The following is a 25451-nucleotide window of genomic DNA, read 5'->3' as shown; positions in this document are numbered from 1 at the left end:
GAAATATCACACAGCAATAAGTCAGCGAGTTTCTCATAATCACCAAATGAAAAAGACTTGGAATTTTAATTGGCTTTTAAATGGGAGAGTGTTCAGTGAAAAAGAAAAAGAAAATCTGGCAGGCACACCACATTGGGTTATAGTTTAATTAAGGGAACCGTTTTGGCAGCTGAGGCCTTTTCCCAAATAGACAAAAAACCTTGCCCACCCCAAACCTACCCTGCCTGCTGCCCAGATCCTCAGACAGGCATGGTGAAGTGCATTCTGGAGACCTATTCCAAAGAGCGGTTTTGTAGTTAAGTGTCTTTAAAATGTCAATAAAATTTCACAGTTGGAAGGAAATGTTGGCTGTGTCCTTGGGGCCGTGATTTTAATGCTATTCACTTTCACTCTCAGATACACCATAACCAATAAGATTTTAAAGGTATTCATGACTGTGGCATAACCAAAGCTATACATCATTCATGATGAAACACCAAACTGTTCAGATGGACATATTCAATTTCAGAATTGCTCAATGGTGCTTACCATTTGACAGAAAAGCTTAATTTGGACTCTGGAAAATGTAGATAAATGACCACAGGTCAGTAAAAAGCACCCAGTCCATTCCCACTCCAACACACACACGCAGTTTTCTGTGCTGGATGAAATGGACGGAAGCCCTGCACCTAGAGGGTGCCATGGTGGGTGAAGGCGAAGTGAGTCTCCTGGGCGGAGAGGTCGGGGGGGGGGCGTCTTTGTTTGATTAAAAGAGGCCACTTCCACTGATTTAACAATTAAGGGGCTACTGGAGCTAAAAGCCCAGCTCTCCCACAGGCAGAAGAAGTCAGTCCCTGGCAAACGCACCTGGGTCCAGTAGCAGAGCAACATGTCTCTGTGTGGCGCCGTACTCGCATCCCTTCTCCTGGTGAGTGCCACTGTTGGTTTTGGTACAAATGCAACTTATTTATTTGAAGATAGGTTTTAACCATTACAATTAGTATGAGGTTTTGGTACCTTAATAATGAATGCCTCATAGTGGGAAGCAGTCGCAGACTTGTGGTTTGAGAGGTTTTGTCACCGTCTCATGTTTTGTGATGTGCTGCCATATTCAAGTGGGTTATCTTGTTGATTTTAAATGTTCAGAAAATATTTATTTGGTTCCTTTTTGCCATGAAAAGGAAGACTACTTTGGATTCAGTCGTCTGAAATTGGGGGACGCCCTTGCTTTGTTTGACAAACTGAAACACTCGTTTCAGCTTTGTTTGACATGTCAGAAACACTCGTTTGGAATTATGTGCGACATGTCGAGTGTGTTGCACCGAGGCAAACAGCATGGGAGCCTGTCCACAGTGGCATCCCAAAGCCGCTATTTGCGAACTCAAGAGGGCAGATGTGTATGGAAAACACAATATCCTATCAGCAAATGATTCATTTTCAGGGAACTTATACTGTATGTGGCTAATGATGTGTATGAATGTGTTTGAATATGTGTTCTTGCGCAGTGAGTCTGGGATATTTACTTCTGTGTTCTGTAATGGATGGGTCATGTGCATATGTAATCAGATGTGAAATTAAGTCTCTCAGTAAACAGAAAATTCTTTAGCTGCAGAATGTGTATGATTGTTTTTGATGATACGGATAAACAAGTTAATTTCCCCCCATCAGGCTGTTGATTGCTGGCATGACCTCGACAATTCAGAATACGACTGCTGGCCCATGTCTGAGCCCAATGATTACAATATGATAAGCTGTGGAGGTGAGAATATGAAGAGTGTTTAATATCATGGAGGTAGAGTTGAGTGCGTGTATTTTCATTTATAGTTGTTTCTGTGATGGCGAACACGCCAATTGCAAATGCAAACACAGAGGCACATTGGGTGCAGTCTGAAGTGTGTTTGTATGAGTAACATTTGTAACATTTCACAGACAGACTATCCAACACTTGGCCGTGACCTTTTGTAAACTTCATCAGGAATGTACATTATCTTGAATAATAAATACAACATGTTCTGTTAGGAAACATCATGAGACATTTTATGATAGTTTTAAATGCCTTCGATATCTATGACCAGGAAAGTAGGTGATTTTTTTTTTGTTTTTACTTTGTGCCCTTGTGATACATCAGGACTGGAGATGGCTTGGGTCCAGCGTCCTCCTGAGAAAGTAACGGAGGGAGAGGAGTTTAACGTCACCTATTCAGTTACGGCTGCCGACTCCTTCTATGATTACGCTGTGAAAAACAAGATTTTCCAGTTCAGGTAATCCTGCAGCATAATAGATCTGATACCGTAGTTCAAACATGACATTTAGAATGAAATTCAAAACAATTCACTGCTCATCACCTGGCTAATATTTGCTTGACATGGACAGAGCTACATTGTGAGGGCAGGATGTCCTTCTCTGCTTTCTGTTGCTCCTCTTTTGACATATTGAGAAAAAAGATAAACACTGTGCAAACCACACAGACCTGGATGCACGAAAAAACGAACAAAAAAACTGGTCTATCCATGCCGCCCATTGCAGTTTCTCCATCGCATAATTATTCCTCTGTATTCTGTTTGAAACAGCTGGTAGCACTTTGGTACTTGGTGGCATAGGGTAAGAAATAAAGCCCGCCGTCACTCTTGTCTGATTGGAGGTTCTTGTTGCCTGTGCTCTTTCCTTGTAGCGACCCCTCGGAGGCCAAACGCTTCTGTCACGAACACGAGTGTCCCGCTAACTGGAAAAACGCAGACGAGCACAACTGCTGTGTGTACCACGCCAACATCCACTCCTGCCCGCTCGCCCTCATGGTCAGTAATGCTGGGGTGCAGCCCACCCATGCCCTTAAGTCCATGCCCAAGAAAATGTTCTACTGGAAGACAGAAAAGATATGAATGTTTGTTTTTTTTTTTAAAGAGAAAAACTTTTACTCTGGGTTTTTTGTTCCCGTTTGCTTTTCTGTGGGCTTTGTGTGCAAGTGTGTGTGTGTGTGTTTGCGTGTGTGTGTGTGTGTGTGTGCACATACAAGCAACAACAAGCAGCTGGGAGTCATTACGCACACACACACGGCCCCTGGCTGTATAATTGTCTAGCTGCTGACAGTAAAACATTTGATTATTGTGAGAAGGGCTGCAATCCTACAAGTATGGCTCATCAGCGGTGCGAACACAGGCTTTAATTAGCCCTTGTTATGGCCCTCTCCTCGCGAAGGACCCAGGCCTCTCTTCACTGTGTACATAAGCCGTGACCTTTGTCTGAAGAGCGGGTCAGTTGATAAGAGAAAATTGCTTTTGATTGCCATAAGCTCTGGCTATAAGCGCCTCTGTCTCTCTCGTTGGTGTTATCTCACTGCCTCCCTCTCGTTGTGTGTGTGTGTGTGTGTGTGTGTGTATATATGTGTGTGTGTATAAATGTGTGTTTTCTCAAATAGAGGCAGGGAGGTATATGTGGACCCTGGATTCCAGATGATGGGGAGATTGTGACGCACACAGTTTCTAAGGCAGGGAAGATGAGTCAGCAACTCTGGACCTCAAAGGTGATGACCTTAACACCCAAATCCCTTCACCCATCTATCTCAAAATTGATGATATGTAATATTTCCAAAATGAAAGTTATTACATTCTGCTTAGTGGGGTAATTAAGTGCGGTACTTTACTTTATATTTTTTTGTAGTCTTGACACATGACTAATTGCAAAATTTTTGCTTACTACAATCTTTATTACATAGTTTTGCTGTACAACTCAGTAGTGTAGAAATCCCTCACACTCTCCCAGTTCTAACTGAGGAATGTTGTTTGTTGCTTTGATTTTGCACAGGTGGTACTGGTGCACTTAGGCATGACCTCCCTCATTGCCCATATTAAAGTTGGACAGATGCACGCAGCCCTGGAGTCCAAGGTCGTGGTTGTCAGTGCACAAGGTCAGCATTGGACTGTTGATAAGGTGTCCACTGCATCATCATCATCATCATTTTGAAACATAAATAAACAGAACAGAATAAATCATGGAACGTTGTCAACCTGTGTTGACAATTGCTCATGTTGTCCTTTCTGAGACTAGTGACAAATTGCCTCTAGCTAAAAGCTAGTCGTGGGGTGAATTTGCGTATGCTCAATGTACAGGTCAAATAATTGTTTAGTGTGTTAGGAGAAAAGGAAACCTGAAACATTTCCTTCTGGACTTCTCGTGACTGTTGTGTGTTTGCTCTCTCTCTCCCATGTGTGACAGTGTGTGGAGATAACATCTGTGAGCTGGAGGAGAGCTGCTTGAATTGCCCGGCAGACTGTGGTGTTTGCCCCATGTCCATGTCCATCAAAGTTGCCATCGGGCTCCCCGTCACCCTCTTCTTTAGTGGCTTCATCTTAACCATAATGGTGAGTCGACGCCCAGCGTTTGAGAGTTTGACCCCGTTGAAATCTCTGTTTTGTTTTCATCAAAGGCACAGTGTGTAATTGAAAGGCACATAAAAACAGTGCGATGTGAATGAGTAAATACTGGCAAGCTCACATTTCCATTGACGATGCTGAGTTTTACATGGGTCCCATATGTACACGTCAAGAGCACTGTGTAGTTTTGTAAGTTGGCGCAAACAAGAATTACTCACTTGAGGCTTCAGAGAAAACTTGAAAGCGTTTGGTAGGCGTAATGTGAGTTGTTTTTTTGTTCTTGTTATAGTGGATTCAGTACCAAAAGCAAAAGATGTTTTGGGATGAGAGCTGGATCATCACCTACAACAGCATCATGTTTGGTGAGACAAGGCCTAAAAGCAGTTTAACACCAGCTGCCCTTCCCTTACCTAACACTAGACATGCACACACACTTCTTACTGATGAAAAGGCACATTAGCTATCAATTCTATGACATATCTCCAGTTTAACAGAACTCCTCACAGCCCTTAAGAACCTGTCTTTGAAGCAAAGTGTTCAGGTTTTGTTCAAACCCTGTAGCTTTACAAAGAAGCAAGAAACCGACTCTGAGGACACGGGGCTTAATCCAAACTTTGAAGGAACCTTCACCAATGGTACCCCACACAGCTAACACTCGCTCTACTCTGTTGTGGTGTAGGTAAACTGTGCCACTATGGCTTCTGCAGCACCGCCAGCCTGCAGCCGGTGAAGAGCAACTCCAGCGTGAGCCGAGCCACAGACGTCACTGTCTGCACGGTCATGAATTCAGGGTTCAAACCGGGCTTCATCCAGCCAGGCATTTAGTGAGTTCTACCCTCATAACAGGCCTCATGTAGCACAATTGTACTGCTGGGTTGTAGCTTGTAACGGTGCAGTCAGTTAATTATGAGTCTATGATGTTTATTGGCATGGGAGAGGCATTAGTCATGGGGTAAGTTTGCATTAAGCAGCAGTCACCTTAAATCTTTAAAACTCATCAAGATGAGTGTCCCCAAATTGGCACCGAAGCTTACTGGCACTTAGAAACTAAACTGTTAAATTGTCTGACTTGAGGGTAAATGCAGTGGAAAGAAACAAACCTCGGGGGTGTTATCTTTGGTTTTACAGAGGAAGCAATCATGTTTACAGGCTTTAAATACAATGCACCGTGGGTTAGTAAACAGCAGGATACAAACTTCCATTGCTGTTTTTGTTTTCTGACAGTGATGGCAAAACTGTGGCCGTGAAAAACATCCAGAAGAAGCACTTCACCCTCTCCAAGACCATCAGGAAAGAGGTGAAAGAGGTTCGGTGAGTGGAACATTTAGCTGGGTTATGGTCTTACTCCATTCCGTCCTTTGTGCTGTCTTACAGTGGATGATGACTAACAACCCTATGTTTGGTATCTATTTCTGCAACAGCTTGGTTGTATCGTTACACACATATATCTTTTAGAGATTCATGCAGTCAAATACAATACCCTTTCACAAGCCATATAGGCACTTAGCATACAGAAACCGATAACACACAAACATGTGTTCTGTGTGCCTTTGTGGTCTGTCTAATTTCAGTCTCTTCCTTATAGTCCACTGTAAATATAAAGATTAAGCCTCGGGTATCTTGGAGATATAGTCTGTATCCTGATGGGTAGTTCTGGTGTTTACAGTAACACAACCCCATATTTGAATAGCTACTCAGATCCTCAGAGTAGTATTTTCAAAAGCTAATACATAGCTTACTTAAGGCTCACCGAAGTCTGTTCTGTAGACTTATTTGCACTCAAAATACACCTAGGCAAAACCCATTGACGTATTTTTTGTTATTTGTTATGTCAGGGAACTGGATCACCCTAACTTGTGCAAGTTCATCGGTGGATGCATTGAAGTCCCATTTATCAACATCATCACAGAGTACTGCCCAAAAGGAAGTCTTGCCGATGTTCTTCTGAATGAAGACATCCCAATCAACTGGGGCTTTCGGTAAATCCCTCTGGAATTCAGGTCTTACATCCTTATACTTAAGCGTTCAGATATTTGTTTAAACCATTTCTGGGTGTGTGGTATGGAAGAACAAAAACCAGAGAGTAATAGCACAGGGGAAAGCTAACACTCTCAGAAACTAAGTAATGTCATCTGTGAATCTGATGTTGTTTGTTTCCCGGAAGTTGTCTTAAAGCCCTGGTATATGTTTAGTCATACATTGTAGGCAGCTGAAGTGTTGATTTTGTTTCCAGATTGTCTTTTGCCACGGATATTGCTCGTGGGATGGCCTACCTGCATCAGCATAGAATGTTTCATGGGAGACTTCACTCGAGAAACTGTGTAATCGATGACCGTTGGGTCTGCAAAATTTCAGGTGATCCAGGGCATCCACTTTGAACTACTGAGCAAAAACTCTGAACCCCATCCACCCGCAGTGTACAGAGTCCTCATAGAGAAAATAGCTCCCACCTATTGTTGTTATTGAATTCATTTGTTAATCTTGATGCCCTTTATCTTTATTTAGATGCCTTTATTTATAAGTTATTCACAATATAGGGATGGTAAACAGTATGTACTCTACATGTCTTTGGCTGTGTTAGTCCACTGGTCAGGGGTCAGAGAGGGACAGAGAGAGAGAGAGAGAGAGAGAGAGAGAGAGAGAGAGAGAGAAAGAGGAAGAGAGAGAGCGAGAGAGAGAGAGATTGATTGATTTGTCTTTTCCTAATCTTTAGACTACGGCTTAGAAGCCTTCAGGAAGGAGGACTTTGAGGCCATCAGTAACACATTCCACTGTGAGGGCCCCTACAGGATATACTGCGCCCCTGAGGTCCTCCTGGGGAGTAGTTTTGCCCTCACCGCACCAGCTGACATATACAGGTAAGGTATATGGTTTGTTTGCACCAAGGCATGGAGTATGTCAGTGAAGGGCTTTACCGTTTTCTTCAGGACAAATGTTTACCCATGAACTTGAATTACATAATGACATGCTGTCATGAGTCGTGACACACAAGGAAAGCGTTTATTTGTAATACATGAGGGATGTGTATACACCTAGTGTACATAAAGACTGTACAGGGGGCTGGAAATATAGCAATGAACCGTGCCATAACAAAGAGGTGTAAAAGGACATTTTGATATGAAAATGTGCCCTCTCCCCCTCCTCCAGCTATTCCATTATTTTAGTGGAGATTGCGTCCCGTAGTGATCTGATTTCTGTGAGTACGACGGCCTGCCTCATGAATTAATCATTAAAAGCAGGTACAGGTTCAAAGGGCAGTGAGTTTGTCATGACACCTGTCAATCATGCCACCAGGAGCAGACAGAGCTTGTGAAGTTGGACGTCATGTGGCGTCCGCAGCTTCCCGAGCTGAAAGCAGGAAAAGCTGACACCGACTGCCCTGATCAAAGCGATTACTGTGAGGTGGGTGACAAGAAATAGAGGATTTCCTATAAATGTTCACTTAAAGATCAGAATGTGCTAATGTAACTTTGTTAATTGCAAGTGTATACAGCATGCACATTCACATTTACTTCGTCTCTGATACTTGTGCAGCTCATCAAGAGGTGCTGGGCCCACAATGTTGCCATGAGGCCAACTTTTGAGCAGGTGAAGAAGTTTCTGGACAAAATGAACCCCCACAAAGTCAGCCCAGTAGACATGATGATGAACCTGGTAGGTTTTTGGCTGTCCTCTTATAGAAGGAAGAAGGAAAGAATGAAACCAAAGGTTTATCTAATTAGCAACACAAGTATACATAATTGAAAAGCATTGATATATTCCGTATCCTTTTTTTTTTCTTTAAATAAAGAATCATATTTTTGTGTACGCCCCTCTCCTCAGATGGAGAAGTACAGCAAGCATTTGGAGGCTATTGTGGCTGAGCGGACACAGGATCTTCTCCAAGAAAAACAGAAGACAGACCGCTTACTCTACAGTAATTTACAACATTCTTTTTTGGTCCACAGCCGCTCAAAAGCAGTCTAATGACATGGCAGGTGGAATGGTAGTAAGAACGTGAGAATGAAAGTAAGCTGCGCCATCTAGTGGGCTACCAAAATACTTAAATTGACAATCTTTTTCAAACTTTTGTGTATATGTAATTTTGTCAAGTCTTAAAATGGAAGTAAAGTGAACAGCCACAATTATTCACAGAGCTGCTAGCTGTTCTTTAGTCTTCTTTTATGTAGTGTAGCTTCAAACAAGAGAGGGGATAGGTCACCAATTTGACTCACATAATTGAACAAATGCAGTGTTGGCTAATTTCCTCAGGTATGTTACCAAAGCCGGTTGCTGATGATCTCCGTCAAGGGCGCACATCTGAGGCTCAGAGCTATTCCAATGCCACTGTTTATTTCAGGTGGGTGTTTCTCTGTACTGTACAGTGGTCAGTGGCCTAAAGAATTATTGCAATGATTTGCCTTCCCTTATCATAGATTAATCAATTATTCATTGTAATAATAGTTTTTCTTGTTTTACTTGTTACTTGATTGTTGATTCAAAATGCATGTACATTCAAGTTTTGCACTTCAAATTTGGCTGTTTTCGCTGGTATTCTGTCCTGCTGTTTCTGCAGTGACATAGTGGGCTTCACCCAGCTATCAGGCTCCAGCACCCCTCATCAGGTGGTGGACTTCCTCAACAAACTCTACACCACGTTTGACGACATCATCGACAACTACGATGTGTACAAGGTGGAGACCATAGGAGATGCATGTAAGTACAGTCGGGGCATTGCTTGTAAACGGCAAACACCACGGTCACTTCTGGTCATGACTCATGTACACACACTGTGACTATAAGAGTAATGCAAGCTAAACGCAGAGTAATGAACAGAGAAACGGTACTCTTACTAAGAGTACCCTTAGAGTACTGTTACTCTTAGTAACACAGAGTAATGCAAGCTCTTTTTGTTTGTGTCAGACATGGTGGTCTCCGGCGTGCCGAAAGAGAATGGCATTAACCACGCAGGAGAGATTGCAAGCATGGCCTTGGATCTCGTCAGTGTGTGCCACGCCTTTAAAATCCCCCACAAACCCACCACACAGCTGAAGATAAGGGCTGGCATCCACTCAGGTGGGTTTCACATCCACAGCATTTACCGTCCAACAGGAAACACAGAAACGAGAACATATGAATTGGAAGCTAGTGTTAGAATGGTATTCCAAATACATCTGGAGTTAATATCATAAAACCTGTGGACCTAAATAAACAAGATAGGGACACATGTATAACAATCAGTTTTTTTAAATGCTTGTCATTCTCCTGTCCTTGATTATTTATTTTCTGTTTTCTATTTGCTGTATGCTATATCACAACAGAATTAATGTATTTGGCCATGGAATAAATAATGCAGGGTTTCCACTGGCTCTGTGCATTAATGACTAGCTCATTCTCATGAGGGATAGAGTCAGACTCTAGTACTGACAGATGAGGATAACAAATGGGAATAAATTGTCTGTCTCAAAACAAAACAATCTACAGTGAGCCATGTCAAATCCATCCAGGCCCTGTGGTTGCTGGCGTTGTTGGAACCAAGATGCCCCGGTACTGTTTGTTTGGCGACACGGTGAACACAGCATCCAGAATGGAATCCACGAGTGAAGGTAACACAGTGGGGAAATCATTCCCCAGTCAACAGATGACTCTGGAACAGATCGGTTCCTAATCTTCCACAATTCGGGTATCTTGGTGTGCTTCTTTTTTGACCTGTAGAGGTCTGAAAGCCTTCCTAATAATAGGTTAAAACTGACCTCAATTTTGCAGGAATTGGGAACAGTTTTCTCTCCGTTCCTCTTATTTCTGGGTTACAACGCAGCAATGCTCATTTAGTGACCCACTAAAAAAGTGACCCTGTATTTTCGAGAATCAAGACCTGAGTGCCCCATAAGAGAATATTTTAAGGGTGAAGGAGTTTTAGAGTTTTGGGGAGCTGGCTTGAGACCAAATGGGGGTGTCTGGTGAGAACACACTGTCCAGTGAGGATTCACAGTTCACATGTAATTTATTGAAGTTTCCAGCGAGGATATGAGTAGGACTGTATGGATGTGTGTGTGAAAGGAGTTTTATGTGAACAAACATGTGTGTGGACAAGCATGTGTGTGTGTGTGGTTTATAGGAGGAAAGGAGAAATTACATACAATCAGCTCCAAATAAGACAATAATACAAACAATGCCACAGCATTCAAAATGTGCTCAAGTTACACTATATAAGTCAATAAATCGTTCCATGTGCCACATAATAATAACTGTAGATCATAAAGCACAACATAAGGTCTCAGCCTACACAGGCAATACATGAGCATATAAACTCAGGAGCATTCACTGTTTAGGCAACAAGGTTAAGGTAACAAACAATTCAAAGGCACATTTCAGTTCATCTTCATCTCTTAACTTAATCATGATCAGTCCATTGGAGTACAAGCAACAATTCACTTACATGGCTCAAGTAACGCACACAGGAGGAGTACATGCAGCAGCATTCAGGTTCTCAGGCTAGACTCACACGTACGTGTTGGAATGCGTTTAGCCGTCAAAGGTTGTCATCCTTTGCCGAACTGAGTTGTGGCTCCGTTCAGTTCGTTAAAGGATGACGTGACCCTTAACGGATCAACGCATTCAGACGGAACCGTGTGAGCGCTCTGTCAGTGTCCCTGAGAGAAAGGACAGGGCTGTGGGCACAGGTATGGCTAATAAGGTTGGTGGCAGGGTGTCGCTTAAGGCAAGTGATCAGGGCTAATAGGAGCTGAGTGAAACAGAATGGGGGGATGACAAGGCAGTGAGTCTGTGAGGGAAGAAGGGAAACTGAAAATCTTCCAACCAAAGGGAATTGTCAATATCCTTCAGTGAAGGCCTAAGAACGACTTTCAATAACTCTTTCCAGCCATGTTCCAGCTCCTGTGAAAGCCTGTGCCACTGAAGTACCAGGTTATCCTGGGGTAACCCATCCAATGAAACACAATCTGAGCATGAAAAGTTGCAACTTGAAAGTCCAAGCAAGATGCCAGCAAATACTTCTAGTTCTTTCCTGAAACAGAATGTATCCACTCTTCCTCTCTCTCCCCCAGCTCTGAAGATCCAGTGCAGCGATTCAACAGCGGAGTATCTGCAGACCCTGAAAGGGTACATTCTGACCTGCCGTGGCTCACTTGTTGTAAAGGTAATAGTGCTCATATTTGTTTATCTTGTCTGTAGTTATCAGGATAATAGGGGAAAATAATTAAAGGCGAATTAAAACACTCTTCAAACAGTTGGCAGGAGGCCAGGCCAGATATTGTAAGCTCATTCAGTCATATTCATTCACAATGGAAAGCAGAGCTGATATGGTTAAATTAGATTGCTGGGAAATGTTCTGCTGTCCTCACAGTGGTTGCTATAGTAATGTGTCCTCAAGGACACACACACATTCCAGGCTGACAGAATGATGTATGCATTTGGCTGTCAGAGTAAAAGAAAAGAAAGAAATTCTAGTGCGGCTTATTGCATTTGAAGTATTTGTGGACTAAATGTAAATAGGATTCAAATCTATTTGTTGGATGTATTGTATTCTATGTAATGAAAAAAGTGGAAGACCATGTTCAGTGCAAGGGAGAAATGTGTCTATTTGAAAATGGCTTTATCGTGTGTGCTTTACATGACCCTTATCTTTTATGCACTGAAATCAGGTGTGAACCCAACAAAGGCCAGTGATGTAAAGCACTCAGATATATGTGATGGGACCCCCTTAGGTCCCAGAGGGGTGGGGTGGGGTGGGGGCTCATATGCAGCCATGCTGGTGGTCTCAGCTGGCAATGTTCATGATGGCTTACACTTAATAGCCTTCATTTGCTATTCACTTCTAGAGTGGCCCGTTTTCTCCAGGGAAAAGAGAACACATTCATAGGTCAGGGACCCTAGTCCCAGTAAGTTTGTCTATTGTAGGGGTGCTGTTTCAACGCACAGCTCTTTGTTTCACAGGGCAAAGGAGAGATGACGACTTGGTGGCTGGAGGCGAAGAGTTATCCGTCTGACCCACTACAGGCAAACCGAGAGCCTGACGAAGTTCCAGTGCCGGTCAGCAATTAGCCTCTCAATGAGATAGATGTGAAATAAAATCATGGACAGACTACTATCTTGGCTTGATACAAATAAACATGTTTCAATGTTGAATTATGTGAAAGAAGAGAAGAATACAAGAAAGCAGCTTATGACAAAGGGACATTGTTTACTATACAATATTGAATATGGGGCAGTGTTCTTTTTTTGTCATCAATATATTATAATGTATCACTGTTCTTTTTGTTATCCGTTGCTTAAATGTGAAATCAGATGTAGTGTCTCTCTAGGCCTATCATTTGCTACATCTGTAGTTTTTTACTCAAACTGTTAATGATTGTCAGATGTCTAGTGAGTCCAGTGTGTCTAGCCAAAGAATAACTCCAATGCACCTATGTATCGCATCTATGTATATATTTAAGGTGTTCTAGCCCTATTAGACTGCCTTGGACTGTGGCAACTGTAAGTGTATGTATGCCCCTTTCAGTGTGCTTGGTTTTGCATCACAACAGAAAGTCTTATTAGGCTGCATATTGTTAGTGAAAATATAAAAGTCTTTCTTAGCTAATCGGCAAACAACTGTCAAATAAAGCATTTACAGAAGATGACCCACCTCTCAGCAAAGTTTGTTTTAAGATGAATATATTAGCCTACGCATAAATCTGTTCAGTTTACAGCCAATGAATTTGCAAGGTCTTCGTTGCCTGACAACGAATTCTCCAATGAATGACTGTGCAGCTGATTATAGCAGCCGTGCAGTAAAAAGCACTGCTGTACCCGCACAGTTCTACAGTCCACGAAACGAAACGCTGTGAGTAAATCGATTTGTTTTTTGTGGACTTCCTTTAGGCTTTTATTTCATGGAGTCGACAGAAAATTGTTTTACTTGATCTCCTAGGTAGTAAACCTGCTGTAACGTAATTGATATGTAGCTTGTTTTATGTCGACCGCTTTAAGTAGGCTACCCTACCACGACTGCAGTAAGCTTTAGGAAATAAACATTACACAATAGCTGTTATTCTAGAGTATGAACATTTTGAATTTTTTCGTAAAGACATAGTGATGATGCCTGATTTTCTGAGTCTGAAGTCTGGACTGTAAATCTTAGTCAGTGCAGTACCTGATCAGCCGTAGTGTTTGTATTTTCTATTGACTGTCATTTTATTCCATACAACTTACTTCTACCTAGTGTGTGTTAGTCTATTTTACAGTATTTTTGTTAATTGTGAAGTATTTATGATATTTACATAAAGATTTTATGTTTTAACCAGCCATAATTACCAGCCTTTTTATGTCTTATGTTTTCATCAAACCTATTCATTATTTAAAATACATGTTTAATTTCTTCCTGTCTGGTCGGCGCTGACATTGATTTGCTCTTGACTGATGTTATGAACTCTTTGTGCTCCCTTTTGATACTTACTTGTTATATTCCCTCTATTGCTCAGCTATTACCTGCTTACCATTGCTTTTTAATCGAGCAAGAACACAAAAATCGGTGTCAATAGTGTCTTGAAGATGTACACCAGCCACCATGTTGTAAACAATAACCTGATGAACCACTTTGTCTTGAAACTGCAGAATTTCAATGTGCTGTATTCTCCTCAATATTGTCCTTTGCTCTGTTTACTGACCCTAGAGTTCGTTTAGGGGGAGTCTTTCAAGTGCAGTGATGCCAGAGTCAACACAAGGTGACTGTCTGCTATTGTTATATATCACACTATATCTTGAACTACATTGAATTTCTCCATGCAGCCCTTGTTAGAGGGGTGGGAGATCTAGTCTGTCACTTTCTTTTTTCTCTGCTCTACATTTTGCTGGTCTCGTGTGTAAGAAGCCATATTAAGAAGTCAGAAATAACAGCTGAAAGCTATTTAAAGATCTTGTGACTTTGACTGACCTGGACTTCAAAGATGACTCACCCAATTATGTCTTAGTCAAATCGGTGTTGTACTGTGTGAAACAACATACCCTGACTTGCTTTAATATGACCCAATTAGGTAGCACTCTACTGACCTATATGTAGCAATTTCTTTTATCCAAAACCCATACATTAAGGTATAGGCGTGCAGGCGCATAAAAATGTTCTATGGATAAGATATAACGACAATGTATTGTTGACGCTTTTTGTCATTTGTAAAGCATGCTTTTAATGGTTGCGCCTGCGTTGTCTTTTTACAGAATTTCCAGACATTCCCAATGATTCTTACAGAAACAAAGGGACTTCTCTGGTGCATTTCACTCAGTCTACTAACTTTTACAGTCCGATAAGTGACTTTTGTACAGAGGACAACATCCCTGAATGTATTTTGTACCTGAACCAGGTGAGTGACAATTATTGGTTGACCTTCTTAACCCTCATGTTGTCTAAAGTCACTATGTTTAACAGCAGAGAAAATACCCTAAATTATCTTTTTAAGCTTGAAATTTGATGACTTGACCTAGAGTGACTACAGATTCCAGATATAAGTTTGTGTTGAATGACAGATTAGTAAAGGTGGATCATTTTTTATTCTTAAAACAATGGGAGCATACATAATGTTGACAATATGCAAAATGACATGAGAATAGTTGATTTAGTTGATTTAAATGTCTGCTCGCACCCCCTTGTACCTAGTCCATATTGATTTCCTTTTATCCGCTGCATCTTTTATGTCTTTTTATTGATTTCAACTTGCATCAGCTTGTACCAAACACACTGAACAGTATGTGGTTAGCCACTGTTTTCTGCACCTCTATTCTAAACCCATGTCTTTTCTCCCTAGGAGGCTGCATCCCTGGGCTTCCCTGCAGTCCAACCAGACTTGGATGGAGGCGGCGGGGGGCTGGATATGGACGTGGTGTCCCTCCTGAACAGCATGTATGCCCTGCTGGAGCGACACCACCGGGTCCTGAGGGCCCTGGACCAGCTGGAGACAGAGAGGCTCCGCAGTATTAGCGACATGCAGAGGCAGCAGCTCAACCAGGGCCGGCTCAAGGTGAGCTACTGGCTGCTCCTGTCTGCTGCTCTCATTTGGCCCAGTTAGGGGGTATTATTAGTAGCAGGAAGTAGTTATGTGGGTTAGCTGTGCACAGGAACAGAAGTGAACTATCTATGTGCAAAGATAGATAGCTAAATACATGAACATGAACCTGAAGTTGGAGAGGGTAGTACAGGTACAATTATGACCTTTCATGTATACATTATCTTTAAACTGGTTTGGCCAAATATACCTGTAAAAAAATATGTGAAAAGATGAATAGCTAAACAGACAAAGGGATGGATGAAAGACATGATCTGTGAGTATTTTCATGTCAAATCATAGAGAAATAAAGGCTTGATGTATTTTCACAGGATCAACTTGAACTAACCAACAGGGAGAATGCAAGACTTCAAGAGAGAGAAAGGCAGTTGCAGTTAAATATTAAAAGCTTGAAGAAATGTCTTAAAAATGAGAGAGAAGAGGTAAGAGAGATGCTTACTCTAAAAAATGTGAAGGAAGGAATGTGAAGTGAAGGACTCTTGATGAGACTTATGCTAAATGGTCACCTAAGGCATTCCCATTATCTGGCAATAAATGATTCACTTCATTGTATTAGTTTGCACAAGCAAATACCCAATTACATTTATATCGAGCAAAGGTAATTCTCTGGATTGAATGGGTTATAGATACAAAACAGTCAAGAAGCTTATTAAGTGACCTCTCCCAGATCGAATTTTGCTTATTGCATCCTATTCCATTAAGATAATCCTATTCCATCCTATTCCACTATATAATCATACAAACGCGATGTAATTAATAATAATGTTGCACATTTTCTAATTCATATTTTAACACTAGCTACTTGTAAAGTAGTGTTACTGTTTAGTTATTATACCTTATTGGAGCTTATAATTAGAGTAAATATGTAACATATTGCAGTAGAGTCATAATACCGTCAACAGGTGCAGAAGCTGCAGAACATTCGTGCAAGCTCTTCTATGCAGTACAATCATGATATGAAGAGGAAAGAGAGGGAATACTACAAATTGAAGGAGCATTTAAATCAGCTGTTGATTGACAAAAAGGATAATAAACAAGGTGCGTATGAAATATTTCCTCAGTAGGCAGTCTCCACATTACCTGTGCTACATACTATGCTATTGTGCTATTGTGAGCTGTGCTTATGTTTACTCTTACATAATGACAATGCAAAACTATTCTGCTGAGTGACACACTCATAATTAGAATAATGCTCCTGTTTTATAGCTATTGAAGTTCTGAATTGTGTGGGTAGACCTGATGGAAGGAGAGGTCAATGGAAAACTAGAAAAACAGAGGCCAGGTAAAAAGCCTAATTAAGTAATATTAACAAAATAGAATGTTATTAGCCATGCATTTTCTGAAGGAAATTCCAGGCTTGCAAGGCGGCAAAAACGATGTAACTTTGTGTAAGCGTATATTGACAATATTGTTTTTTTTTAATATTTTTTAAAGTATGTGAACCAACATGAGAACCTTGCAAAAACTGCAATAGCCTAAGATGATAGAAACTGATCACTGACTGTATTTTTAAACTGAATTAGGAAAAGAAGTTTTGATGCTGTGTAAAGTGGTCTAAGGCAGATGTAATATGAAACACAATGGGCCCTATTTTTATTGACGGGCAACGAGCAAAACAACGAGCAATGAGCAAAGTCTGTCGTGCATTAACTAAAGTTATTGTGTGGCGTCTGGGAACATAATGCTAATCCACCCATGTTTACGCTTGATATCTTGCTCATGTTGTAAAATTAGTTATTAAATTAGCTTTAGTTCATGTGCGGCGAACTTTGCTCATTCCTCGTCGCTTTCCTCGTCGCCAGTTGCCATGTCGATGAAATTAAGGCCCCTTGTTTTGTAGGCATGAGGACGAGATGTACCAGACTCTCCTGAATGACTTTGATAACCGTCAGCGCGAGCTGATGTTGGAGAATGTAGAGCTGCGGAAAGTGCTTCAGCAAATCAAAAACGAGATGATCGGTATCTTAAGTCCAAAGCAATCCAACTGGAGGGAAAAGAGGCAAGAACATGGTGGAAATCAGGTCAGTCATCTAACCCATGCACCAACCATTCAAACACGCACGTGCGTGCGGGCACATCAGTGGGCCGCAAATTACTTTCTAGTCAGAATGGTGGTCCCTGGGACAAAACCAGTTGAAAACCCCTGCTGTAGGAGGTTGAAGTACGAGGTTCTAAGTTGTATTATATTATATCATTTTGTTTCAGTTTTTATCTGTAAAGAGCTCCTTTTCAACCTTGAGGAACTCGTGTTCCCACCCAAGGGGCATGTCCGATGTAAAATATTCTCTACAGAGCCTTTGCACTTTTAAACAGGGTACCCGCGGAGTCTTAAAAGTCTAAAAAATGTCTTAAATGCCATGTTCCTTAATTAAGGCCTTAAAAAGTCTAAAATTCCATTGCCAAAGTCTTATTTTTTTAACGAAGGTCTTAAATTTCCTACTAGGCTATTTTTTTTTCATAGTCAATCGGACTTCAACGCAAGGTGAAAATGGGGTGGGAGAGATACAGCAAACTAAAAATTCTATGCAACACAAGTCAGAGAACGTCTCGCGCAAACAATATATTAGATTTTCGCGCCGGCGGTAATCAACAAACTTAATCAGTCTACAGAGGACTACATCATGGGGAAGTGCCGATTTAATAAGCAGTGGCTCTCAGATGCTACATATAGTAATTGGTTGAGGGAGGTCGTAGGAAATGACACAGAAGCGCAATGCTGTTTATGTCGTAAAAGTTTAAACTTAGTACGTTGGGTCATCTCGCTTTGGACTCGCATATGAGAAGCGGAAAGCACAATGCCTCAGCCCGTCACAGCCAGCCGCCCATCGCTCATTTCTGCACGGCACTGAATGCACCTGGAGTTACTGGAGGTACTATCCAAAGTCATCAGCACTGACCTATTCAGACTTCGCAATGAACAGCAACAGCACAAGGGCCAGGCGGTGGCGTTATACATGGTGGAGCCCCGACACTTCGGGCAGAGGTACTGTGGATTTTAAAAACTGTCACTGACCACCACTCTTATAGCTCAAATGAGGGCATAAGCGAACTCTTTAAGGCTATGTTCCCTGACTCAGAGATCGCTGCAACATTCACCAGTGGCATAAACAAGACCTCCTACATAACAAAATTCGGCCTGGCTCCATACATAACTAAAGAGTTGGTATAAGACGTTAACGAGGCAAGTCGTGGATTCGTTGTCATGTTCGACGAAAGTCTTAACAAGTCGACAAAAACAAAGCAGTTGGACATTCACCTCCGCTATTGGAGTGGAGAACATGTTACCTCAAGATATCTTGGCTCCCAGTTTATGGGTCATGGTGATGTAGGCTACTGAAAACACTGTCTACCTTCTCTCCTATCTATCTAATATATCTATCTCACTATTCTATCTTGTGTGTTGAAGCGTTGAAATGGTTGGAGCAATTTGAATGTCGAACTCAATTTGAAAACTTGGTCTGTTTAGAGTGTTGGATTATATATTTTGTGTTGAATGTTTGACATGTTTGACACTTTCACACCATCACTTTGTGTATTTATTTTTTTTATTTTTTATCTTTATTATTATATTTTCTGGCTGCACGGTCATAATTAGTTAAGTACAAACTGTTGCACAAAACACTTATCTTTAGTTTATGAATGTTTCTTATATTCCAAAAAAACCATGAAAAACATATAGGCCTACTGGTGTTTTACAACCGCATAATGGGTGCGATGTAGGTCTTAATTTCCATTGAAGTGGTCTTAAAAAGGTCTAAAAAAAGTCTAAAATTTGGGATGATCAAACCTGGGGAAACCCTGTTAAAACAACCCATAAAATAATGATTAAGCTTTGTGTGAAGCATTCTTTTTCTGGAATTGCTATTATATAATGCATCCAAAATGCAGCACTAGGGATCAGTCCTCTGTCCCCTGTCATGCCTTTGTCCTCCCAGGATTTAGGCTCCGACGAGGAGGTTGTGTGCAATGCCGGCCGGGATGGTTTGGAGCAGAGCTGTGAGCAGGCCAGAGAAGAGCTCACCAACAGTATTCGCCAGCAGTGGAGAAAACTCAAACACCACGTGGAGAATCTAGATAGCCAAGGTGCTCACAGAGAAGCCATTTTCAGAAAGATAACTTGAATTTATAAAATATTATATATTACCTATTATAGAAAACTGTGTTTATCAAATGAAAGACAAGTTATTGAGGCTCCCTATTGGCTGAGCTTAGGACATCTTAAAAAAGCAATTTTTTTTGCAACATGATGGTTTTCCAAAGAAGACCTCAAAATGTCCTGTCTTGTCTTGACTTGAACTTGAAGAACAACCAAAGAGAAACAATTGTCCTTTTCCATGGAAATTTTAAGTTTGGAAGTGCTACACAAAAGTATCCAAGACTGACCTGATTTGTTATCTGTCTGTGTGCCTCAGCATCTTTGGTTCAGCCGAGGGACAGCGAGGTCATGGCTAAAGAGGCCCACGATAGGGAGATGGAGCAGCTCAGGCAGGAGATCCAGCAGTGCAAGGACTTCATTCACACCCAGCAGCAGCTCCTGCAAGTAAGCATGGCCAACACACGGAGACTGGCACCTGTTGGTCAACGATTGGTGAAAGAATCTACAATCTAATTATGACCGCCGATTTTCTGTCAACGATTCCCGGGACACTGAAACACCGGGGTGCACGAAATTTGGTGGCCATGTAGCCCCACTAGATAAGTGTGGAACCATTGTTTTTTGTTTTGATCCGTTGCACCCCCGTCGGACTGGACCAGTTTTCGGTGAATAAGTCGAAAACCGTAGGGCCTAGGAGGACCACATTTTTTTTGTATGTTGGTCTTAAGAGGCCACGTCAACCATTCCACTACCACTTATTTCATGTATAGCGCCACTCGTTACAAATGAAAAAGCAAAAATGGAGTGTTGTAAAAAATGTTAATTGTAAGTTGACAAGGTCAGAACTGAACGAAATCGGAGGTGTGGAATCATTATGACACCTTCTGATTGCACGTTAAGTTTTGTGGAATTCCGTTCATGGGGGGCATGCAATAAATTTATTTATATGGTTATACACCAACTGGCCTGTAGGTGGCGTGACACAGTTTTCTTCGAATATGCAGAGAACCGTAGGGCCTAGGAGGGCCAAATTGTTCTTGTATGTTTGTGTTAAGGGGCCATGTCAACCCATACCATAACCAGTCATTACATGTATAGCGCCACCTAGTTAAAAATTAAAAAGCAAAAATGAGGTGTTTTAATCACATATATGTCAAAGTGCTCGAAAAATTACCAAATTGGCCAGGGACATCAGGCCTGTAACCGTCCATCTTCGGTAGAGTTTTTGTCCATGGATGGAGCAAAATGGCTCTGTAGCGCCCCCTAGAACATTGCAAAAAAACCTGCGCATTGGGGTTATTTTGGCGTAGCTTGACGGAATTCGGTACACATCTTCATCATGCTTGGACACACCAAAAAGTCTCTTGACGCCATGGTGGCAGGTCCACAGGAAGTAGGCCATTTTGAGTGGAAGATGCGTTTTGACGGCGTTTGCACACCTCGCATCTGATCAAACTCCTCCGACAGATTTAATGGTAACGCCTTGAAATGTGGTCAGGTTACTCTTCAGCAATGGGGAATTAAAAGTTCTGAAAATCTTTTACAAAGTTTGAAGGGTGTGGGCGTGGCAGACCCTCAAACTATGCACTCTTCACATCTCCAGTCACTTATAACTTATGTATGTTGTCGAAAGTGCACGAAATTAAAAGTGGTGGACTTTTCTTAACAACTTTATGTGACCTGTTTTAACAAACTACATTGCAAAAAAAAAATATACCAAAATAATCCACAAAAAAGTAGTACACAAAACATTACATAACCAAATCATCAAAATCTATCACAAATAATTCCTTTAACACATAAAAATGAAACACAAACCAATTTACACACACAAAAACACATAAAAACACACAAACACACTGACAACCATGACTTATTCTGTGCCAAAACCTACTAAACAGTTCGATGTCATATTTTTTAACGCTTTGCGTTACGTCTAGTTGATGATTGGTTAGTAGATTCTTCCACCGTTGACTAAATGGCACCTGTAGCTTCCCAGGGATGTGTTTTGAGGGTGGGAAAAGGGATGTAGTAGAGCAGGTATTCTCACTGAAAATCACACATGACCATGGTGTTGCTAGCGTCTCTGCCAACAGGGACAAGGGTTTTACTACTCTTATAGTATATTTCTAGCAAATAGTTAATGTGTTCCCTCAAGAGTTTTCTGAATACCCTTTAAAGAAAGTGACTTGAAATTGGTGAACGTCAGTAGTGTCGTTAACCAGGGCCTTTGAAAGAGATAGAGAGAAATTTACATTAGAAAGTGTGATAGAGGCATCACTGCTAATTAGAAGCCTCTCATATGTGTGTTGGTTCTCAGCAGCAGATCAGCTCCCCCTGTGATGAAGAGACGGCTTCCCTTTTGAAAGACTGCTACATGCTTGAGGAAAAGGAACGGCTGAAAGAAGAGTGGAATGCTTTTGATGAGCAGCGCAAGAACTTTACTAGCGAGAGAAAGAATTTCACTGAGGCAGCCATTAGGCTGGGCCGTGAGGTAAAGAACAGTGTATATTGTATTGTATATATACATATTATATAACAATATATACGTACTGTATATGGTAGCTTTAAACCAGCGACAGCTGGACTTCTTCAGTAAAGTTGAGCTCATGTGGAGCATTTAGAATTTAGAATTTGTCCAATTCTAAATGGACAAAAAATGTCATTGTGCAGGGCTTATACTTTGCCATGTTTTACAGAAAAAGCTATTTGAAGACGACCGTGCTACCTGGCTCAAACACCAGTTTCTCAACTTGTCATTTGCAGATCATGTGAACCCACCTTTGTCAAAGTCTCCAGGTGTCTTATCAGAATGTAAGCATGTCAGCCTTATAGTATGAATCGCATATACAGTATAAGCAACCCATGTAAAGAACATGATTATTTACAAATGAACAAAGAAATAGGGGAACTTTACCTTGCAGGGTTTTTGATGAAAAACTGCTTCTGAATGTCAAACAGAAATAGAATGTTGTGGGAGAAAAAAATATGTTCTGTCTTGTTGTAGATGTGGAAGCATCGGCAGCTCCTTCCTCTCTGAGTGACGTTCTATCTCAGATGGTCTTCAGCCCTCCAGACGGGTCGTCTGTAAGGCCATCCTCCTCCGCTGAGTACCAGCAGAGCCTCCTCCCTCAGAGCAGGTTCTGAGAACCTCACACAAGCACAAGAGTTGTAATGTGCATATGGATGAATAACCACATGTTCAGCCCAGTTGTTAGGTTGAGGTGTTTAAATGGAAGGACTCAGATCATGGCCCACACGCTGGACAATGCTTCGCAGTAAAGCTATATTGTGATAGACAACCTGCTTAGCAAACTGGATCTTCATCAGCCAGAGAATTTTCTGCTGTTGCAGTCTTAACTTTCGTTCTCCATGTGTTATCATTGTCCATCTGTTTATACTAAGATCAGACCCCTTGTTTTGAAAACTGTATAGATAGGGTAGTAACATATATGACTAAATATAGATAGCCTTTCATTTTTAAGGATAGAATCCAATTAATATGGTGAATACTAGATGAGCTATGCTTCAAACTGGCAGATGACAGATGATACAATATTATGAATACAGTTAATTTATGTAGGACTTCATGCTTATGATTCATGTTCATAGAGGAAAGGTGAACACACCAAATGAAATCAAGTTATACTGTACATTGCACGGTCAAAACATTTTGTTGCATTTGCAAAGATGTTTCTTACCCTTTAGCTCTTTGGAGAAGCTTTCCGTACTACAATATTTATTGTGACGTCACTCAGTGCTCAGTTTGAGTAGAAAGCTCAGAGTTTTGTTACAGCAGGCCATTACCTTCCAATACATTTCTTTATAAACTAACTGTTTATTTTACAAATATTAACTAGAGGAATTTGCAATTGATAATGTAATGCTAAAATGTGTATCATGACAGACTAAGTTTGACTTCTTGGCAATGTACTGCAGATTTATCAGTTCTACTTATTTATTGGTTCTACTAATTATACTCAAACATAAAGCTGTGCGGCAGAGTCCTGTTGTCCTTGGCTTATCATAGTTGCTGATAAGGTATATCACAGGATTAAAAGTTTAAAGTTAAATTGTACTTCATTTAATGCATTCAGATCAAATGAATACATTCATTAGCGTGTTGTGTAATTGTTCTACTGAAAATGTAATATACAGTCAATGATTGTGTACAAACTGAATTACTTCCAGGGAACATTGTTTTGTTTACCAATCTTTACACATCCTCTCTTAGATGCTACAATGTGAATGATACTTTTGGATTACTGGAGCAGGGCACCAAATCTTATATGATATTTCAAGAATCACTCATCAAAATGTCCATTTTCTGGGGTCCTTTGTAATAGTTCTTCAAAGTTTGGGTGCATCAGAAGTGGCTTTCCTTTAGCCAGGAAAGTTTTGTGGCATGCCCAAACCCAATGCGTTCGGTCCACTAACATAGTGAAATAACCTGTACACAGCAGTCCGTGATGCCTCTCTATGAAGATAAACACTTTGGTTGGGCTCACATCAGTACTATTTTATGACCTAATGCACAAGCCCTTTTAACACTTGGGAGTCTTGGAATCTTTTAGGTAATCTGACATGCCTTGAGGTTTTTGTATATTTCCTACTAAAAACATTGAGGCAAAAGTCTGATGTAAGATTCTATTCTAAAAGACCTCGGCAATAATAATAAGAAAGTAAAAGGAATGTAGTAAAAAAAGTTTGTATCTAAAACAAATCTAATCATACCCTTACAAAAACCTCAATATTCCCCATGGGGAATCGAGGACTTCTTAAATTAACAGTTAAAAGTGTTTACAGTTAAAAGTATGGTATATGCATTCGTGGGTATGTGTAATTTGCATTTGCCTTGCAGGGAAATAATCAATCTCAGTCATTGGAAGGAAGACCCACCCTCCGGATCAATAATGGCCTTTAATCACTGCTAATGAGATTGATGGGCGGTGTGTAAAATGAGGAAAATAATCCATTGATACTATTACAGCTCAGATTACTTCTAAAGCATTGTTCTCACAGCTCAAAAATAATCCTAGGAGATATGACTTAATAATCAGTGGAAGCCATCACTTTACTGCGCTTTGGTCTTCCCTGAAAATACTAATGTAAATGAACTATGTATTACAGTAGCTATGAATTTCTGCAGTCGAACTTCACATTACTTAACATTCTTAACATACAAGATAATGGCAATGTCAGAAGCTACCACTAGATAGCGCTCAAGGAACAGGAAGAGTGAGTCCATAATTTCCAGTTATACCATCAGAGTTGCTTGGGCCAGTGACATAGGGTATGGGCTTGGGCCTATTTGAAAATATATATTTGTGTATTTCTGTGTATGCTTACACTTGAAATTCAATTTCCATTTCTCTACCACTATTGATGATAAGTATTTTTTTAAGAAGCTTCACAGAAACTGAGGTCTAAACATAGAACAGCACCTCCTGTATATGATGACAATAGACAGTACTTGGAAAACTTTGAACAGAATCCTGGCAATCTGAGTGAAGCTGAAGTAAAATGATGAGAAGTTGATTGAAAGAGGCAGATATGGTACAGGTACAGTATACACACATCAACATGAATGCACCCATTCAAATTTGATAGGTAAATGTCAGTATAACTGTGTCTTTAGTGTAAAAGAGTGTACTGTGGCCTTCTGAACAGCATGTAAAAGAACACATTTAAGGGTTATGTGGCTGTGTGGCTCATTGTACCATAATAACACTGGAGTGGGGAGGGCAAAGAGCTAACATGGTAAGAGAAACCCACACCGTATTGAGGCGAGGTGTATTGTGTATGTAATGATAGAAGCAGGGAAGGCTTTCACAGTCTGGGGCAGTGGTATCATTACAGAGTTAGCTCGCAGACAGTCTTTACACTTTCCAAAAAGTAGATTAACAAGAAGATTGGCACTTTGTGAATAAAGAGTTTCTGATGATCAATAAAGAAAAACTATTATTTTTG

At 40.9% G+C, this 25451-nt stretch overlaps 2 protein-coding genes across 2 annotated transcripts; both read left to right on the top strand.

Moving 5' to 3' along the window:
• Positions 1–1283: 1283 nt before the first annotated feature.
• Positions 1284–12392, top strand: LOC308382709 (atrial natriuretic peptide receptor 2-like; the record flags this gene model as incomplete). Its single annotated transcript, XM_080860238.1, has 23 exons — positions 1284–1376; positions 1648–1738; positions 2108–2240; positions 2651–2774; positions 3395–3499; positions 3781–3883; positions 4192–4337; positions 4639–4711; positions 5029–5173; positions 5574–5660; positions 6185–6328; positions 6583–6704; positions 7063–7207; positions 7497–7545; positions 7644–7751; positions 7884–8003; positions 8172–8265; positions 8601–8688; positions 8905–9044; positions 9252–9404; positions 9836–9934; positions 11396–11487; positions 12285–12392. The coding sequence occupies 23 exons, from the start codon at positions 1284–1286 to the stop codon at positions 12390–12392; spliced, it is 2562 nt and encodes an 853-aa protein (XP_080716364.1).
• A 1642-nt stretch (positions 12393–14034) lies between these two features.
• On the top strand, positions 14035–22628 carry LOC308360767 (afadin- and alpha-actinin-binding protein-like; the record flags this gene model as incomplete). Its single annotated transcript, XM_080832877.1, has 12 exons — positions 14035–14053; positions 14544–14686; positions 15128–15340; positions 15697–15807; positions 16288–16423; positions 16592–16667; positions 17226–17406; positions 19321–19468; positions 19798–19925; positions 21802–21975; positions 22181–22295; positions 22489–22628. 12 exons carry the CDS (start codon positions 14035–14037, stop codon positions 22626–22628), a joined length of 1584 nt encoding a protein of 527 aa, XP_080689003.1.
• Between the last annotated feature and the right edge of the window lie 2823 nt (positions 22629–25451).

Source organism: Sprattus sprattus, assembly GCF_963457725.1.
Source record: "Sprattus sprattus genome assembly, chromosome: 2".
In the NCBI taxonomy this organism is placed as follows: domain Eukaryota; kingdom Metazoa; phylum Chordata; class Actinopteri; order Clupeiformes; family Clupeidae; genus Sprattus; species Sprattus sprattus.
This window is presented reverse-complemented; position numbering and strand designations above follow the sequence as displayed.